The sequence below is a fragment of the Narcine bancroftii genome, chromosome 5, assembly GCF_036971445.1.
Source record: "Narcine bancroftii isolate sNarBan1 chromosome 5, sNarBan1.hap1, whole genome shotgun sequence".
NCBI classification, from domain to species: domain Eukaryota; kingdom Metazoa; phylum Chordata; class Chondrichthyes; order Torpediniformes; family Narcinidae; genus Narcine; species Narcine bancroftii.
The window spans coordinates 6,993,533-7,009,271 of NC_091473.1; the positions used below are offsets into that span (position 1 = coordinate 6,993,533).

A 15,739-nucleotide genomic window follows, 5' to 3' on the forward strand; every position below is an offset into this window, starting at 1 on the left:
AGACAACATCCATCTATCCTACTTGAGATTTTTTCAAAAACTCTAATAGGTTTGCCAGGCAGTATCTACCATGCTGACTTGGGCCTATCCTATCATGCATCTCTAGGTATTTCATAACCACATCTTTGAAGAGCGACTCTAATATCTTCCCAACCACTGACGTCAGATTAATCGGCCTATAGTTTCCTTTTTTCTGTCTCCCACCTTTCTTAAACAGCGGAACCACATTTGCAACCTTCCAATCCTCTGGAATCGCTCCAGAGTCTAGCAGTTTCTGGAAGATCATTGCCAATGGATCTATAATATCCAAATAAAAAAGCAAAAGTGGGAAATACTTCTAAGAGCTATGATGCCTTATTTATGGGTTTTGTTACTTGGTAGGATGTGTGTTTGATGTGCATGCTCTGTATTCAATGTGTTTTTGTTCTTGATTCTTTTACACATCATTAGGACTTCTGCTACTGATACAGTATTCTGGATTCTAGTGTGAATTTCAGCCCCTCAAAAGTAGTAACCATGACAACCTCATAAATGAACATTAAAAATGGTTTAAGAGTTCCTTAAATCTACCCCAAAAAGGTTTCATCATCTCACATAACCAAGTAGAATGTAAAAAAAAACAACTTCCTTATGACATCTAAAACATAAATCAGAAGAAATAAATTTATATTTCTTTAATTTCTCTGGGGTTAAATTATAAATTATAATGAACCAATCTGTACCTTACATTTACAATTTTAGTCACACTATCCCCGCATAGATTCATCCAATCATCCTGAGAAATAGATATAGACAAACCTTTTCCCACTTTAATTTAGATTTATAAACATCCGACTTAAGCATTTTAATCTGCAATAAAGCATACATCTCAGATATAAATCTTTTCTTGCCGCCATCAGTAAGTGAAATTTCAAATTTAGACTGTCTAGGTAACCGTAACGTACGCCCAAAATTATCCAACAATAGGGCTTTAATTTGATTTTGAAGATAATTCAAATTTTTTAAATTGAAAATTCCACTTGATCCTTTAGTATTTTTATTGGGTTATATTCAAGAAATTGAGTTTGGAGTTAAAATTAAATAAATTTCACATTGCTTTTTTGAGATTGGCCTTAGCTGTGGCTAGAAAATGTTTGGCAATTACTTGGAAAAAGGAGACTAATTTGAGAATTCAGCGACGGCATTTAGAAATGAGATCTTGTATTCCATTGGAAAAGATGACATATAATTTACGTAATGATTATTCTTTTATTTAAAAACTTGGAGCCTGTATTTGGATTATATGGGGTTGAATTATTAACTTTCTTCCCACACATTGATGCTGTTGCGCTGAACCATGGCAAACAACTGATTGATTTTAGGTTATGTGATCTCTTCTTTCTTTGTAGAGGGGGATGGGGAAGGGTCATAGGGAGTATATTTACAAAAACATCATGTATGTATTATGTTTCTCTTTATTTGTATTTTTTATTGTATGACTTATCATGATTAATAAATGATATTTAAAAAAAGTCTAGAAAATTCAAATTTTACATGAGTATATAGCTACCAAAGAAAGTCTAAACCCTCCCTGACTCATCACGTTCCATTTTTCTTTCATACATGTGTCAAAGAGTCTCTTAAACGCCTCTCATCTTCCAGCCTCCACCGCCATCCCTGGGTAATTAATTCCAGGCGCCACAACTCTCTGTGTATACTAAAAAAAAACTTACCCCTGATGTCTCCCCTAAATCTTCTATGCTCTCTGACCATAGCTTCCACATCCTTCCTGTAAAGAGGTGATCAGAACTGATGACTATTCTAAGTGTGATCTCACTAGAGATTTAGAGAGCTGCAACATCACCTCTTGACTCCTGAACTCAATCCCCCGACTAATGAAGTCCAGCATACCAAATGTCTTCTTAATTATCCTGTCAACCTGCGAGGCAACCTTGAGATTTTTTAAATCATTTTTTAAAAATAAATTTAGACATGCAGCATGGTAACAGGTCATTTCAGCCCACGAGTCCGTGCCGTCCCATTTACACTCAATTATCTGACACCCTGGGACGTTTCAAATGGTGGGAGGAAACTGGAGCCCCTGGGGAAAACACATGCAGATACGGGGAGAATGAAAGCTCAAGATTTGAATCCCAGCCATGATCGCTGGCACTGTAAAGGCATTGCGGTAACCACTACACCAACTGTGCAGCCCCTATAGAGATCTATGGATTTGGACCCCAAGGTTCTTCTGTTCTTCCACACTGTTATGGATCCTACCATTAACCATGCATTGTGCCTTCAAGATTGACCTTCCAAAATGCATCACCTCAAACTTATCAGGACCGTATCATGTAATGTGGTAGAGTGAGGAGGTGGAATTCTGACTCTCCCATTAATTAGTTTTTAAAAAGTGTTAATTAGACAAAGTGAAATTGATCCATTAAAAACCATTGACATCTTCTATACAACATTTTAATTAAGTCACCTAAAAAAATCAAAAGCTGTTGCTGGCCCATCGTGAACACAGACAATACAACGACGAGATAAGGAAAAAAGGCCTACCGTCTCTATGGATCCAGAAGCTGAGGTGAGAGCTCTTCCTAAGGCAAGTCATGCCCCTACGGGAGCTGTTCGACACTCTGCAGCACCACCACAACTGTCTCCAATGGGGTGATGGCATGGAGGAAGAAGACACTGAACTGCGCATGCACAGACTGGAAGAGCTCCAGGAGTGCTGGCTCTGATACATGCCCAACGACGTATGACGAACAGGAGATCTCGGTCAGATTCGCTGGCCAGCGACAAAGAGCAGGAGGAAAATCAAGAAGTGACGACAGATGCAAGTTTTTAAAGACAATGGTAGGAAAATGAAAGTCTTTCAACAGGAAGAATGCACTAATGCCCAGCTATTGAAAGAATTGAGAGAAATAAAAACAAATATGAAAAACTTTAAGAGAATAAAGAAATATTTTGCTGTTCAGAAATTGCAAAATAATTTGGATAATGAAGATGAAAGTCAAGACTGTGGAAGCTGGTATAGAGGAGGAACAGGATAGAATGGTGAGAGTGTAGAACAATGCTGATGCCCGAGCCATCAAATTTGGGAGAAAATTGATCTACTAGAGAATTTTAGTAGAAGAAACAATATAAAAATTGTTGGCCTTAAAGAAGGTGAAGATGTGATAAGGTTTTTTTCAGCAATGGTACCGGAGGTCTTGGGACCTGCTAAATTTGAAAGAATTATTGAAATTGAAAGGGCCCAGAGAGCTTTGAGATCGCAACCTCCTCCAGACCAGACGCCAATATCTCTTTTTCTCCCACACACTCTCTCTCTCTCTCCAGAAGCCAAGATCTCTACTAATGTCTTAGACATCCAGATAGAGAGAAAATTTTGGTTTTAGCTGGACAAAGAACGTCATGGTCTGTTGGAATTTCATGAAGATATTCTACTATCCTGATACAAGTTTGGACTTGTTGAAGTGGAGGAAAGCATTTAATACAGTGAAACGTGCCTTATGGCAAAAGGGACATCGGTTTATCCTGTGCCATCCAGCAATTCTGAAGATTGTCTTACAAGGAGAACAGATTTTTTTTTACAGATCCCATTCGTATGGAAGAATTTGTTGAACCTTATCCTTAAGCAATAGACAGATGCTTGAAAATGCTCTGATTAAAATAAAAGAGTTTTTAATTGATTCTTTTATGTACAGAAGAGATTGATGGTGGTAAACATGCAGGGTGGGGAGGTGGAAATTTTATGGACTGACTGCTATTGACTTGTGTGCATTTGTATCAATAGCCACAACCTGTAAAATGGAGGCAGAAGCAGTAGGGGGAATGTTGTATGTTATTTAAACATTTAAATTTTTTTTGTTATTTTGTATTTTTCTATTTTTGAACATTCCATTGGCTATAATTAATTATTTTATGTATATATCTATTTTTTCTTTTCGACCTGTATTACTGAGGAGGATGACTTCTAACACGGTGTATATTGAGTTTTAGGTCAATCAAGGAGGTGAAGGGGCAAGGTTGTCGATCTTGGATTAAGGTGAATATAAATGAGTAATTCACCGAACCTTTTGAGTTTTAATGTTAATGGGCTGAATGGACATGTGAAGAGGAAAGAATATTGACACATATTAAAAAAAATGATAGCTTTTTTTAATACCACAGACTCATTTAACTGGGACATTTAACATGTCACAGTTTCTTCATTTAATTCAAAGGCAAGGGGAGTAATGACCAGTTACGATACAAAATACAGTGCTTGACCCTGCATGAAGATATGTTATAATGCATTGTTAATTTTTAAAGAATTTTGGACTTTTTTTGAATGTGTATGAACCAAATGTGGATGATGAAAAAAAATTATATAAGAAACATTTCTTAATTTAGCACGAGCACATCAGAACATTTTGATAGCTGGGGACTTAAATTTTTGTCTACATCCAGTTTTAGATAGATCATCTAGAACAGTAATAAGAGCAAAGGCAGTGAAGACTTCATTAGCGCTAATGGAAGATTTGAATTTAAGGGATATATGCAGAAGAATTCATCTAAGGGCTAGTGATTACTCTTTTAATTTGAATAGAAAAAACTCTTACTCAAGAATATATTTGTTTTTAAAGTCAGCATATCTTCTAGCTAGAGTTAATCAAGTGGATTACAAAGCAAGACTTTAATCTGATTATTCATCATTATTGATGATATTTAGAATGGTAGATAAAGAACAATCTACCTAAAGTTGGAGACTCAATTCAATGTTATTAAAATGTAAATAATGAAATTGGGACAAGGAGTCAGTCAGTCCAATCTAAAATGATGTAAAATCGATATACTTGGTTTTGGGAAGGAATTAGATACGTAAAAGATTGCTATATATGAAGAGAATTAATGAAAATTGACCATTTAAAAATTAAATATGAGCTACAAAATAATAACCTTTTTTGTTACTATATCAATTATGGGTCTATTCAAGAGATAAATTGGGTCTAACAACATCATTATTGAAATGTGATGTAGAAATATTAATATGAAGACATTTATTTCAGCTATGTATACTTTATTGCAGAGGGAATTATTAAACAAGGATTCATAGGTCTAGACAATGTTGGGAGACATTTGAATGTTAATATTGATGATACAAACTGGTCAGAATAGTATGACTACAAATGTTAGATTTCGATTAGTTCAATATAATTTCTTTCATCAACTATATCTTACTTCACAAAAGCTAAATAAATTGAAGTCAGATTTATCTGATCAATGTTTTAGATGTGGTCAGGAGGTAGATACTTTATTACTTTCCACTTAGTCCTGCCCTAAAGTGAGACATTTTTGGTCAAATTTGGCAGTTTATCTAGAATGGGTTATGGGAACTAAATTTCCACAAATTCCAAGAGCTATTTTTATTAGGTAATATTCAGGGGATAAGACCAAAATTTAAATTATCTACATATCAAAAACAATTTTTTAAAGATTGCCTTAGCAAGAAAATGTATAGCAGTGACATAGAAATCAGACATCCACTTGGGTATGGAATGTTGGAATGCAAAAATGCACAGCTGTGTTTCTTTGGAGAAGATCACTTATAATTTGAGAAATAAATTTGATGTATTTTTGAAAATTTGGCACCCACACTTAATTGAGGGAAATAATTCATTGACCTCTTCCTTAAACCTTGAACTCCTTGAAAGCATTAAGAGTTTAAAAACGATTAATTCTGTGTGGTGAGGGGGAAATTCTGGCAACCAGGTTTCTATTCTAGTCTCTGACTTTTTATGTTTTCTAATATATTTCATTTCTTTTCTCTTTTTCATCTTTCGGGGATAGTTTAGTGGAGGGAGGGGTTGGGGTTTATATGATCATGTAATAGACTTAATATTAATAATTGATTGTCATATTTTGAACTTGGACATTATTAGATGCATGGAAAACTTTTTAAATACAATTTTAAAAAATGATTGAAATCCATCTGTCACTTTCTCGTCCAACTCTGCATCCTGTCTATATCCCGTTATAAACCTACGATAATTTTCAACACTATCCACGGCACCTCCAACCTTTGTAGCATCTGCAAATGTACTGTTCCTTCTCTCTACATCTCCCGGAACAGATCCCTGCAGAACTCCGCAAGTCACTAACCTCCAGGCTGAATACACTCCACCCACTTCTCCTCTCTGCTATCATCCTTTATCTTTCAGAATAGCTATTGGATGAACAAATAGTTAGTAAAACAGGGGTTTGTTAAATCCTACCATATGTTTGTACCAGTCATCCACTAGAACATTACTTCAGATAGTCTGTATGATTTCAGGTACAAATACAAGCCAGTGGGTGGGTGCGTGTGTTTGTGCTCGTACGTTTGTGTGTGTCCGTGCACGTGTATGTGTGTAGCTCTCAATGCTTGTCAGCCAAAGTATGGGATGGCTAAAAGGCTCATCAGAAAATACTCTAATCAATTAGAGACAATTGCACAAAGTACTGAAGGAGTTATTTTCAACTAACTCAAAAGCAAAACAATATTTTTTATTTTGTTTATTCAGTCTTATAAATTCTGAAATATGGTTCTGTACATTTCAAATTATAACTTAATACAATGATGAAGATATGCACAACATCCGTATTTTTAAAAAAAAGTAAATTGATGGGTTGTTCAGCCAATGCCATTATCAATCTGCCATGCTGTTGGCTGGCCTAATGTTTCCACTTGGAAGTCAAAGGGAGACGGAAAGGTGAGAAAGAGGGAAAACTGACATTGCACATCTTACTCCTGCGAAACCTATCAGTCCTGGTGGCAGTGGTCCAGTTCTTACTTGCAGAAGCTTACTGAACTTAAAAAACAGAAAATGCTGGAAACATGCAGCAACATCTGCGGAACGAGAAACAACAGATTTTGCAATGAAATGTCTTTGACCAGAAACCATTTTTTTTTGATTTAAGCCCTTCAGTCTGAAATATTTCCGCCAGAAATTTCCAGCATTTTCGGTTTTTGTATCATACTTTCACCATCAGCAATTCTTTGATCTTCAAGTGAAGATTGCCATTGTTCTGGAGAATCTCACTTAATCCTGTGACCTTCAATTTCTTTGCAAGGGCTCTATGGGCTGAGGCATTAGCAAATCCATTTTTGTTTGATATGGTGGCGGGATAGAAGTGGTTATGAGAGGCCAATCAGATGCGATGTATGAGCAGTCTCACATCTTCCCCTCCTGCTGTAGACTCCACCAAGGTCCGAGATACATGATCTCCCCCCACCCACCAGCAAGGAAAATTTTGGAAAATTGGTCCTTCCAAAAGCTGTAGACATTTTTTAAAAAAAGCTCGTCAGACAGACACAGACAGCATTTCCTACATCTGTTTTGACTCAAGGAAACATTGAATAGTTGCATTATTGCAGTAGATGGCATTATATAATGGTCTTGTAACAAACTCAAAAAAATTCAATTATTAGTTTTAATCTGCATTATTTGTCATTTTCAGTTACCCAAAATGATCAAAATACTGAAACATGTAAGGAACCACATTTCTTTGTATTAATCCATTTATTGACCTTTACATCTGGAGTCAGAATCAATACTCTCCCAAACCAAATTGAAGTAGGAATTCTTGAACCATTGCTCCCAAGGGAAGCGTCATAATTTCCATTTATACTGCATGATTTTTCCTGTTAAAAATCCGTTAATATTGCTAATTTTGATTTAAATTAGGAGCGGGTTGTGCGATCTGAATGTGACATTTTTGGGAATTCAAATGCAAAATGGTGGAGACTCTCAGTCTTGGGAGTCAAACCCAGGTTTCAACATGGAAACATTAGTGTTCTAACACGTAGAACCACACTGGTGCTTCATTCCACCCTGCCTTTAACCTGGCTGGGTCACACCGAACAAATCATAAGGTGATCTAGCCTCATTAATTCCATCTCCCCTTCCTCAATTGACATTACCTTTTGTTAAAAAAAACAATCAAAGGTGGACAAACCTTTCATTAATTTTGATGAAATAATGGCCCCAACGGACCTTGAAATATTAAAGGAACAATGTACATTATATTAACTTCAAGCAGATGCTAATCAATGCTTCATCTTACAGGACAATCATGGATTTTTATAAGGTCTGAAAACTCTCCAGCTCTACCTTTCTGCACTCAATATACACACCAAAGTTTCAAGCTTCTTTAACACAAGACAGCTTCAAGTATTGTTTTTGCATCAATAAATTGAAGGAAAAACACTCTTTATCACAATAACTTAAATCCATAAAAAATAATAAGATAAAAATTTCATCTCTGAATTACAAAGATACAAAAATGTATAAAAAGTTGTTTGTTTTTTAATCATTCTTTATACTCTTCCCTGCATATCCTCCCCTACCCCCACTCACTCCTCAGAGATTTTGGATTTGCTTAAAGGGAAGATTTCTTTATTTTTAAAGTAAGAAAGAAAACCATCACTCACCGGCCACTGGCGTTCTGCAAGAAAACAAAATAGCTAAACCGTCAGTTCCCTCAAAACTGGTTGTATTTTTACTGGTCCCTTCTTTGCAGGAAAGAGTAGACAGATGGCAATGAGCAGAGTTCCCTATTTATAACAGAGCCGCTTTTGCAAAATGAATGATTTCCAGGCAGACAAAAAATTTTTTTTAAAGTCGACAACAGGGTCTCTACCACAAGCATGTCTGCGCTATGTGTGGACCTTCTTGTCTCCAAATTACGCAGATTACGTTCAACTTTGAGTAAAGTGACGCCAGTCCCCCAAATTAACACTTTAAATGGGACAACTGGTGTAATTATTGGAATGTAAGAGCATTCCAGGGTTAGTAATGATTCTTCTGCTATTGACCAAGATGGTTCATTTTAAGTGTGGAGTCATGTTAAATACGTAACTAATTTTTGAGGAAATTGCTTGGATCAGCATTCCCAAAGTTGCTTTTGAAGTGGCTGATGTGCGATATTTAAACCTAGACTCATCTACTTTTCCATGACAATAGTTTCTGTTCTTTGAACACGAGTTCCATTTGATGCATGAAACAAAGATGGTGACTAATCACAATGTTCAAGTCCTCATATTCTGTTGCATTTTAAAAACTACCACTATCAAAATGTCCAAACATAATTATAAAACCAATTAAACCTGGCTGTGAATGCTTCTTTAAATAATTATGATTACATGAAGTCTAATTCCTCATTTACTTTGCATAAGTGGTTATGTGGCTTAATCCTTCAGAGAAAAGCAATGCATAGAGGAATCTATAATCATTGAGCAATATCATTCATTTTGACTTGGAAAAAAATCTACTTTGGCACACTTAATGCTTTAAAATATAACAGCTCCATACTTTTATACAAGTTCGCAACCTTGGTTTGTCATTTGCATAAATCCTACGGAAGGCTCCTCAATGATGTCAAATGTTATCATGGAAGGATTAACAAAATGTAATATGCTAAAGTTAATGTAGAAAGTATTTAACTTTGCATAAACTTAAAAGCAACAGACTTGTTAATCTGTGAAGTTTCCATACAAGTTTAACTGAGCAGTCCAAAAAAAAACCCACTGGAAATCCAGGATTTTGGCCATCAGAGCAAAAGCTTTCTCCCACTTTCAGTGCGATTTATATTTTTGCATATCTGTGCTTGATAAGAGCATGCTAAAATTCAATTCATTATTAATTTTCAGGATACAGTGTGGTCTCTAGGTAGATGATATTTGCCATGGATATCAAGCTAACATCAGTCAGATGTTCAGAAGAGAGCAACTGAAGGAGCTGACAAAACTGCTTAAATAGAACTGTAAAAAAAATTCAGTTAATACTCCAGATGATATCAAAAATTACAACAGACCCAACACAGCCCAAGAAGATAAGTATGCCAAGTTAATGATCTGAGTTGAATGACAAGATCTGCATATTATCTGTGTGGACTTTATGTGCAATTGTTATCTGAGAGTCCCAGCATCACACTTCATGATGACATACTTCAATTTACTTCGTTAACGGCAGCTATGGATAAGGTTTACACTGTGACATTCACGAACCAGGAAAGAATGAATGAATATAGTCTCTATGCACTGAATACATGGATTTAAAAAAATTCTCAAGGATCGTTAAAGTCTCGTGACATTGGTAGAAATGATCTCTGCAGTGAGGTTCCTCAACTTGATGAGTACATTTATTACTGATATAAATTTTTAAAAGTTTTTGCCTGTCATACTGAACCATATTTACTGAACCACATGTATGCCATAATACTGCAGAAAGGCCAAAATACCAAGATTAGAAATTCATTATAAAAATACTAGCTTCCTTTAGAAAATGTTTTGATTATCAGAGATGATATACATTTTCTTCATGGAGACCTTATGGTTGGCAAGTTGAGGGTGGGGGCAGAAGCGAACTCAATACCATCAGGGTCCTCAGTTGAATGACTTAAATTGACAAGAGATTTGAACTGGGCAACTCCAAATTTTTGCTTCATTATCACTCTGTGCAAGGAGACAGTCATCAAATTGGTTTCTCATCTGGACGCAAAGAATAGCTGTTGTCAGTTTAGTGGTGATTGGAGCACAGCTAACTCACAACCCCAAAACAATTAAAATATGCCACTTCAGTTTGATAATGAGTCAGTAATAATCCAGCATAATGATTAGTGAAGAAATGTGGGAGGTTTTGAAGTCTTGAACACTACAAGACGGTTCTTCCTTTTCTAACCTGTCTACCCTGTTCTTTAAACTGTACAGACCAAAATGGAAGTCGCTGATAACGAATAGGGATCAAAGTGTCCAAGTGGGAATTAACTTTAAGATTCTTCAGATCCGGAATGTTTAATTCTCCATACTTTTTTATGGCACTCATGACAGGACCCAGATTGAGATTCTATCCTCTGAAAGGAAGGATTTTGAAAATATTGCAGTTTCCATTTTCTGTAGTGCTTGCGAACCCTTGGCCCAATGTTTGTGCAAGCTGTGACCAACTCCTTTGCCTTTCTCATTGCTTGTTTTTCCTCTCGTGATACAAGGTTATTTCCATTTCACAGTCTTCCAGCCAGTCGCACCTTTAGGGATCCACAGTTTCAAAAAAACAGGAAAGGTGTATTGCCTCAAGACTGTGTGTCAACTCTTGCCACTCTGTTTAAGTAAAACAAAATTAAGATTATTTATTTAGCATTAATCCTCAAGCTCAGACAGGTCTATGCCAGAAAACTGAATTGTCAACAGTAACTTGCTACTCATTATGCTGATTGCATGAGGAAATGGAAGAAGTCCCTATAAAATCATTAATTCCAGACATCATTACTTTCATGTCATTTGTACACTGAAATCTGTCCTCTTTTGAAGGGCTTCTCATTTTTAATTGAAGGACAGAAAGTGTCATTGTATTCAGAAACCATCTGCAGTTATTTGCAGATGATGTTTTATTATATCTGGTAGATCCTGATATTTCCTTACCAGCAATTCAAGAATCTTTAGAAATTTATGGTCAATTAGGTAAATAGGGCTAAAAGTGAAATTTTGTCAATTAGTAAAGATGATTATTCGATTTATAAAAATATTATGAAATTGAAGTGGACAAAACAAATTAAATATTTGGGAATTAATGTTAATACAGAATATCAAGATCTATATTCAATTAATTATCTTCCTTTAATAAAAAAGATTAAACTAGATTTAATTAGGTGGAAGGACTTACCTTTAGGTTTATTGGGGAGGATTAATACTATAAAAATGAATATTTTTCCTCGGATGCAATATTTGTTTCAATTAATTCCTTATTTTTTTAAAAAAAGGTTTTTTAAGGATTTATATAAAGTAATTAGAGAATTTTTATGGAAGGGAAAATTTCCGAGGGTAGCAATGAAAAAATTGATGTGGGACTTTCAATTTGGAGGTTTGAGATTACCTAATTTTCAATATTATTATGAGGCAGCTCAATTTAAATTTCTTAGTGCATTAATGAATATGGAGGATCTGCCCAGTTGGGCAAAGATAGAACTGGCAGTTATTTTAGAAAAATCTCCTCATGAATTTTTGTTTCGATGGAATAAAAATTTGCTACGAACTTATGATGTACCAATATTGAAACATTTATTGAATCTATGGACCAGTAAACTTGATAAAATGGGGCTTAAAAATAAATGGTCTGGGCGATTGCCATTATATAATAATCAACTTGTTCCTTTTATGGTCTCCAATATCACTTTGAAACAATGGGAAAGGAAAGGAATAAAAAATTTATCTGAATGTTTTTTTGAAGGACATTTTTGTTCTTTTGAGGAATTACAAAAGAAATTTGGTATTAGTGGAAATTCTGTATTTGTGTATTATCAGTTAAGATCATTTGTAAAAAGATATGTGGTCGTCAAATGACTTTATTGCCCGAAACTAGTTTTGAGAAATATGTACTTTCAATACCAGAAAAGGGGTATATATCTGATTTGTATTGTATTTTACAAGAAATTGAAAGTAAGAAAGATTGGGACAAAGATAAGTTGAAATGGGAAAAAGATTTAGGTTCTACAATAGCTGAAGAAACCTGGATGGAAATTTGTCAAAATAGTATTCGGAAATTGATTAATGCTAGATTAGCGATGATTAATTATAATTTTATACATCAATTATATCTAACACCAGAAAAATTTAAAAAATTTGGTCTTAGTAAGTCAGATTGTTGTTTTCGTTGTGATCAGATAGCTAGTACTTTTTTACATACTGTTTGGTCTTGTGACTGATTGCAACAGTTTTGAAAAGGTATTCAATCTATATTTAATAGACTATATAATATTTGTGTTGTATTAGATCCTGATATATTTTTATTAGGGAATATGCAATCATTAATTGATTTAGGATTAAATGATTATCAGATTTCTTTTATCTATTTATCTTTAGCAGTGGCCCGAAATGTATAGCATCTACTTGGAAAGATGAGGAGTCACGTGATGGAGTAGTGGCCGGTCAGGGAACTCCAGCCCTCTCTGGAAAAATTTAAAAAAAAACACACAAAACACAAAGGAACAAACATAAAAATTAAAACAAAGTGAAAGTAAAGGTGGGAAGAAAATTGCAGCGAAGAAAGAAAAGTCGAAAGCAACGGGAAGAAGAGAAGAAGAAAGAACGTCGGAAGAAGAAGGTGAAGGCCTTACCTGTCTGAGGAGGCCCGCCACGGAGAGAGAAGCCCGCTCCCTAAGGTCAGTTGAAGTCCCAAGCTCGGGACTACAAAAATGGCTCATGGAGCCAAGTAAAAGGAATCGTGCATGCGCGATGCGCATGAAAAAAAAACACTGATGGGAGGGGGGACCAGCTGAGGAGTCGATCTCCACAGCTGTGAATGACAGCTGCAACACAGCAACAGGAAGAGAACATAGAAAATAAAGAGAACAAGAAAGAAGAGAGTAAAAAGAGAACAAGGAAACAACAGATGACCAACCCAGAGGAAGAAGAAGAAGGAGAAGAACATAGAGAAATGGAAGAAGAAGGGAAAGGCAAGACAATGGATATATATTTTTTTAAAGAATATATGGAATCAGTAAAAGAATGGCAATTACAAGAATTTAGTGAAATAAAAAGAAGAATTAAAAGTGCAGAAGAAAAAATGAATAGATTAGAGATGGTCATGTCAGATATAGGAAAAAGAGTGGACAAGGTGGAAGAACGAGAAACAGCCGTAGAAATGGAAGTAGAGGACTTAAAAAAGAAATTAGAAGAATCTAATAAAAAAGTTAAAGAGACACAAGAGCTGTTAGCTCAGAAGATAGATATAATGGAAAATTATAATAGAAGAAATAATATAAAGATAGTGGGCCTTAAGGAAGATGAAGAAGGCAAGAATATGAGAGAATTTATAAAAGATTGGATCCCCAGGGTCCTAGGAAGACCAGAATTACAGGACGAAATGGAAATAGAAATGGCACATAGAACATTAGCCCCGAAACCACAGCCACAACAAAAACCAAGATCCATTTTAGTAAAATTCTTAAGATATACAAGAGAAAATATATTGGAGAAAGCAATGAAGAAAATAAGAGAAGACAAAAAGCCACTGGAATACAAAGGTCAAAAAATTTTTTTCAACCAGACATAAGTTTTAAACTCCTGAAGAACAGAAAGGAGTTTAATACAGCAAAAGCGATCCTATGGAAAAAAGGATATAAATTTATGCTAAAGTACCCAGCAGTACTTAAAATAGTTATTCCAGGGCAGCAAAACAGACTATTCTCGGATCCGGAGGAAGCACGAAAATTTGCAGAACAACTACAAAACAGGCAGAGAAATGAAGACATGTAACGAGAGTAAAAATGACCACGAACTATATATATGTGTGTATATGGGTATATATATATATATATATATATGTATGTATGTGTATGTATATATGTGTGTACATGAGTGTATCCGTATTTAAAGGAAAATATATAGAGTATAGATAAGAATTAATAAGGGAAAGAAAGGGAAGAGAGGAAGTAAGGAGGGAATTAAGAGAGTGACCTTTGTTATATATGAAAATTGAAATCTTTTCTGGGGGGGGGCTGGGTGGGGAGGAGTTACGGTCACTGCGAAATCAGTTGACTCTTGTGAGTGAATTCACAAATCTAAATGGAGAGGGGAGATGTGGTTGCCCGACAAGGGATAAAGGGCAACTCAGGAAGGGGAGGGGATAGTGGGGTTAAAGAAATTTTAGATAGGAGAATAAGGGAAATGTTTGATGTTTTAGAAATGTTGTCTTATAAAGTGTTCAAAACAACAAAGCAGAAATGGATAAGAAGGAAAGGTGATGAGGGAACGGAAAGGAAAGATAAACAAAGTATGAAATGGCTACGCTGAACTATATGACTTTAAATATTAACGGAATACATAACCAAATTAAAAGGAAGAAACTGCTAAATTTACTGAAAAAAGAAAAAATTGATATAGCATTCGTGCAAGAAACACATTTAACTGAAATGGAGCACAAGAAATTAAAGAGAGATTGGGTAGGACATGTAAGAGCAGCGTCATATAATTCAAAAGCTAGAGGAGTAGCTATATTAATCAGTAAAAATGTACCAATTAAAATAGAAGAGGAAATAATAGATCCAGCAGGGAGATATGTAATGATAAAATGTCAGATATATTCAGAGTTTTGGAATTTACTCAATGTATATTCACCTAACGAAGAAGATCAAAAATTTATGCAAGATTTTTTTTGAAGATAGCAGACACGCAAGGGAACATACTAATAGGAGGGGATTTCAACCTTAATTTGGATTCAAACATGGATAAAACTGGGAAAAAAATTAACAGAAAGAACAAAGTTACCAAATTTATAAATAAATCGATGCAAGAAATGCAACTTTTGGATATATGGAGGAAACAACACCCAAAGGAAAAGGAATATTCATATTATTTGGGTAGACATAAAACATACTCAAGAATAGACCTATTCCTGTTATCAGCTCGTATGCAAGATAGAGTAAGAAAAACAGAATACTTGGAAAGATAGAAATATACTAACTTTGGATAGGTGGTATTTAGAGATGAAGTCTTGTTTAATTATGGAAAGGACATCTTTTTCAATTCAAGTTAAGATGTCTTTTTATAAGTTGAAGTGGACTCCATTTGTTAAGTACATGCAATTAAGTTTGATTTAAGTATGTTCCTAGATGTGATATTTTAGATTTGATAAATCCTTTTTTTTATTATTCTTATTTGTCATATTTTTTTTGTGTGTGTTTTTTTTAAATATATATTATAAATTTTACTAATTCTTCACTCTTTATTTTGGGGAGG

The 15,739-nt window shown here is 34.9% G+C and overlaps 1 protein-coding gene across 1 annotated transcript in view; it reads right to left on the minus strand.

Moving 5' to 3' along the window:
• Positions 1–9,477: 9,477 nt before the first annotated feature.
• LOC138763076 (cadherin EGF LAG seven-pass G-type receptor 3-like) overlaps positions 9,478–15,739 on the minus strand; it is a 275,448-nt gene continuing 269,186 nt past the window's right edge. The window contains exon 35 of the mRNA XM_069936657.1: positions 9,478–11,104. Coding sequence (XP_069792758.1) covers positions 11,077–11,104 — 28 coding nt within the window. The 3' untranslated portion in view covers positions 9,478–11,076. The remainder of the gene's footprint in view (positions 11,105–15,739) is intronic.